We start from the raw sequence: 5,532 nt of genomic DNA on the forward strand, positions 1-5,532 counted from the left end.
GCGCTCTCACTTTTGCACCATATTTACCTTCATAGATGTCAAGTCTACGCACTACTCGTCACTTTGATCATTATGCTCACTGACCTCACCTCACTGTCTTAGAAAGTCTGAAAAAAAATGAATATTTATATTAACTTCTAACTTTTAATAATGAAACAGAGCCCCAAAAGAGGCAGAGGGACAAAGTGTTTGACATTATTATTCTTTGTAGGGAAGTCGGCAGGGTCCAAATCTCTGGAAAAAAACACGAGTGTAACATAAGAAGGGTCCGAGGCATCAGACAGGACGGCCAGAAATCCTAATACTGTCTGTAAATGAACCTTCTTTTCTGTTGATATATTGCACTAAACTTTATGTTTAAGAATCCATCATCGGCATTTGCCTGTCTGTATATATCAAATAAGCTTGGACAAATATTATAACATAAGTTTGGGACTTCATCTGAACTTAGTTACAGGGATTAGACAGTAGCATTACCAGTATTGTAGCACTTGTTTTCCTTGCTTACATATTTGATATAACAAAAGATTTAGACCCAAAAGAAATTCCTGCATGTTGTTGAACATATTCATGCCTAACACCTTTTTAAAAGGAGCAGTTATATTTTAATGAAGAAGCTGATACGGCCCCTACTGTGATACTGTAGTGGCCCTGAGGTTGAGTTGTTATGCCGACAGACTGAAATACTTCAGCTATACTTAGAAGCCCATAAACAAACTTAAGCGTTAAAAAGTTTATGACGATAATTACATGACATGTCATTTAGCTGACGCTTTTATCCAAAGCAACTTACAATTGCTATATATGTCAGAGGTTGTGTGTCTTGCTCAGGGACACATTGATTGATGTATTGCAGTGGGAATGGAACCCAGATCTCCCACACCAAACGCATGTCTCCTATCCACTGCACCATCATCACTAACGAGACACGCGGGTCAGTCACACCTTTGTCCTCCAGGGAACATGATGTGAGCTTCGTCCCGCCCCGCTGCTTCTGTTCTGGTCTACAACCTCTTGGGTTTATTTAAGTTGCCTGGTAATAGGAAAGTTGTACTGGGATTTCAACTCAGCTCAAGTGTGTATATACAGTATGTGTATGTAAGCCTGCCACCGCGCACATGTGTGCTTGTAGATGTCTTTCTTTTTGATTACTGTGTGAGACAAGTGAAATGACAAGGTGTAAGGTTGCCTTCTCCCCCCCCCCCTCCCCCCAGTTAAATCACTTCTGAGATCTTTAAAGGGAGCGGCGGTGTGGGCCTCCGTCACACAGCTGCAGGCTGCTGTGGGCTTGTGCTTGCTGATTGATGGCCCCTTTAAAGCGTTGCTCGTGTCAGTCGTCCACTTTTATTACGCCCCGGTACCTGGTGATTGTCATACCTCAGTGTGAGAAAAAGGTGGGCAGGTGAGTGCAAGTGGGAGCAGACGTCAGCGAGAGGTCACGACCGACTGGGGCCCATTTTAAATTTAAAAAGAAATGTAATTACCTCGGTGGGGTCGGCTGACATGTAAAATGGCCTGGGCATGTGATGTGTGTGTCGTAGGTGCAGGGGGCTTCAAAGCTGCACTGCGTGGCCTGCCCTCTTGCCCTAACTCTCTAAACACATTCTCTGATTAGCTCCTCTGTCACGGACCACAGGCTCCCACTGCGTCATGACTCTATCAGATGCTGTAAATAGATGTGGGGCTGTCTGCTCTGCTCCTACTGTTGTGGAACAGGGCAGGAGTTAATGTGGTGGTCTCACCTCAGGATGCGGAGATAATTGACCACCGGGCCCGGGGTAATGGCGCATTAGGCAGCAAAGGCAATGAAATGCACTGATCATTATAGCTACCCCACCACACACACACATACACACACACACACCCTAAACCTAGAAGAATGAGTCACACTTGGAAATGACGTAGCTAATTGCACACCTTAGCCAACTGCCCTGTCTAAGATGGAGTTTGGCAAAAGAGGAAGGAAAAAAACTTTAGCCATGGAAATACAGTATAGGCTAGATTTAGGCTACATTTAGTTCCTGTTTGTAGAAGCCCGTAGCATGGCCAAAAGGTTAAATGAATAAATGCCTCACAGTATTGCTTTATGTTGAACATGGGGTCGAGTTTTGTCCGTTCCGCCGCGTTATTCCACAAACGGATAAAATGTAGAGGAGGAACTGTGTGCGGGTTTTGGAAGGAAGCCAAGACGGTCTTGGTGAGGGGGCAAGCCTTCAATTTCTTGAGCCAACTGTGTGCGTCTCAAGAATTGAAATGATTATGTTTACAAGGAGTGTGTCTGACCAAGTGTGCACACACTCTCAAGGGGCTCTTCTCTCTCCTTGGAGGACGTGCAGGATGTGCTCTCTGGTCCAGAGGCAGCACTGAAACAATATCCCCTGCCTGGGTTTGACTCGGGGTAATGGTGTTTTCATAATGATTTAATTGAAAGGACCCCGCAGTGCTGTTGCCTTCTGCTTGTCCTGTTCAGCCAACATGACATCATGACTTTGCGTAAACATACACGGTGACTTTCTTAAGCCAAGTGGCGTGCTATCTGTACGCATTTTGAGCTATCTGCTTGTATGTCTGCGCTGCATACAGCGGACGGAAACACTATCGCGAGAAGAGAGCGACGGTTGAGTTGAGTAGGAAACGTGACGCGCGCGGCGTGATCCCCGGTGTCCTGGGTGAAAGTCCGGTGTTTACCGATCCACCACCCCGACCAACCTCCTGACACGGATTTTCGCCCTTTCATAGTGAATTCACACGCTATTGCAAGACAATGTAAGTCAATGGAGGCCAAACGGCGTTGATAAACACACTAAAAAGCGAGTATGCGTCTTCATAACGCGCCAATAATGGCATACGAATTGGTGTGTCATACATACACCATTTCATGAGACCAGTCTGGTTCAGCTGTGTTGCTGACAAATCTGAACTGCTTCTACACAGCAGCAGGGGTTTTTCAAATCTTTGGATTTTTCTGATGATTGATATGCTGAGATTTTTTTTTTTTTTTTCATTTTGTGTCCACAAAGGTATTACAGTTTCTAATGTTTCCAATTTGATGAAGACCTTTTTATATCCGCATCACGGTGAATTGTAATGACTTTGGTGAAGCCCCTGACTTTTCATCTAGCGCCATCATCAGTTCAATACCTACAAAACTAATACACCCTCCCATCAGCCTTGGCTCTACTTTGTGTTAAAGGCGAAGCAGCCAGTGTTGGCATGCTAATACAGTAAACCAAGGCACTGAACATGGTAAACTTACTGGCGGAACATGCTGATGTTAGCATTTAGCTCAAAGCACCGCTGTGCCTAAGTACAGCCTCACACAGGCAGCAGCACGCCTGTAGACTTTTATCATTAACATTAATAATGGTTTATCTTTGTTACACGTCTCATTGTAGCTCAGAAAGTCTTTTAACATTGTATTTTAAAATATATAATATATTATTAAATATAATAGAACTTTCAGAAAGATCTCATAAAGATGTCTATATCTATATATAAATATGGGTGAGGGGAGGTTAATTAGACGGACCCTTCATTATACGCCTGCTCCCCTGCCCAAGGTTAGGGAAGTCTTCTTCCTCTTTGGTATTTTTTGAGGGGATGCCTTGTCTGTCGCCAAGTTTAATTGGGTAGAAGTGTGCGCCTGTATTTGCATGCATGAGTAATCCTGGATGTGCTTGTGGATTATAATTTGGGGCACTTCCTGTGGAACCCCGTGGACCCAGTGCAGAAATTAGAATGGAGTGTTATGTACTCCTGGACTAGAGGCCATGGAAGTGGACTAATCATGTGGGCATCCTGTCGCACACACGCACACTCACACACACACACACACACACACACACACACACACACACACACACACACACACACACACACACACACACACACACACACACACACACACACACACACACACACACACACACACACACACACACACACACACACACTAAATTGGCACTTATGCAACAGTTGAAAAAAGCCCAGCCGATTAGAGGTATTATATTTCTTTACATGACCTGTTTATCAGTGTTATCTAATGACCATCGCCACCTCCCTCTGATTACTTTTTGCTTCTAGCTTTGCAAACACCGTGAAGCGTAGTGTAGGGTGGACGAGGTTATCACAGCCTCTCTGATGCTGTGTTCAAGTGAGTTTGGCTCTCCATTGCTTTAGTTGGCGGAGAGACCTAATGAGTCGATGTTCTCTTTTTCCTTTCTCTCTCTCTCTCTCTTCAGATGGCTGGTCGTGGGACCAAGGAGAACAAATGCTCCATGAAGACAGTGGAGGAGATGCTGGAGTCCATGCAGATCACCATGTCCTAGTACCCACGTCTTCTCCTTCCTCTCCTCCTGTTCATCACTTGGAGCGACATGGCAGCTCAAATAGCCTGGAAGCAGATCTTTTAACTGAATTTCTTCATCCCTTCAAGTTTAGTTATGTAATTGATTGAAGTCGACATGGACGATGGAAGACATTCGCTTCCCTCATGTGCAAAGATTTCCCCACCCATCTGGAACCTACAGCAGCAAATTCCAAGTACTCCAACTCATTTAAACCCATTCTACTTGGTGTTAACCCAGCTGTGATTACACAATGACTGAGTTATTTTAGCAATCCCCATCCCATGCTAACTTTTAGTTTAATCTCTAACTGATATCACTAATCAGCACATCCACATTAAGGCTTCCCCTCTGTGACCAGGAATGACAACAAGCTATACAGTAAAAGTTATTTATAAAGACAATATGGAGATCCCACCCGTCGGCACTGAGGTCCTTTACTGTTTCCGTACTACCTGTAAATGAAACGTCTTTATCTAATAAAAAAATGTTCTTTTGTCTAATCTATGAAAATGTCTTAATAAAAGTAGAACTGATTGCCGATACATTTTCTTAATGCCCGTTTCTAGCAGTGAGTCGATTTCTCTTTTTTTGGGATTTCCATAGATCAAAATAGAAGGATGAGAGACATTTGGCATTATGAACGCAGAAGTGGTAACAACGGGCATCTGTGTCCAGCTGCGAAATCCTTCAGCACTCTGAAGAACACCTCTGTCATGTCAGTTTAGAGAGCCTCGGAGAACGCTGCCAGTAATTAACACACCACAAGTTGGAAAGAAAAAAAAATTGTATTCATAAATCTGGGAACTTTCATGACAGGGGGGGACAAAGACATTTCAGTGCTGTGAGAGGCAGCGCTGGTTTCCTCTGCTGTGAAAGCAGTACAGCCAGTTCAATGGTGTAATTGTTGAATGTGAATTGATCCAAATTACCATCTAGAGTTGTCCCTCTCCCATGCAGTGTCAGCTGTTACTTCCATTTCTTTTGTTTATTAAGTCATGGCAATTGTCTCATAACTCCACTCTTCGGCTGATGGAAAACTTTTGAGTGTTGAGTTTATGGTCTTTTTTTGGACGGCTTTTAAATTGAGAGAGGTCACCAGCTCAAAGCCCGGAGTGTGGAAAGCCGTTTTCTCGACTTTTTTAATACTCTCTGGGCTTGGTCAGTGGATGAATGTGTCTGCATT

General features: G+C 43.9%; 1 protein-coding gene across 1 annotated transcript in view; it reads left to right on the forward strand.

The window, feature by feature from the left end:
- Window positions 1-4,891, forward strand: part of emc2 (ER membrane protein complex subunit 2) — a 27,776-nt gene extending 22,885 nt beyond the window's left edge. The window contains exon 11 of the mRNA XM_032518889.1: window positions 4,242-4,891. Coding sequence (XP_032374780.1) covers window positions 4,242-4,328 — 87 coding nt within the window. The 3' untranslated portion in view covers window positions 4,329-4,891. The remainder of the gene's footprint in view (window positions 1-4,241) is intronic.
- The last annotated feature ends 641 nt before the right edge of the window (window positions 4,892-5,532 follow it).

Source organism: Etheostoma spectabile, chromosome 6 (genome assembly GCF_008692095.1).
Source record: "Etheostoma spectabile isolate EspeVRDwgs_2016 chromosome 6, UIUC_Espe_1.0, whole genome shotgun sequence".
NCBI lineage: Eukaryota > Metazoa > Chordata > Actinopteri > Perciformes > Percidae > Etheostoma > Etheostoma spectabile.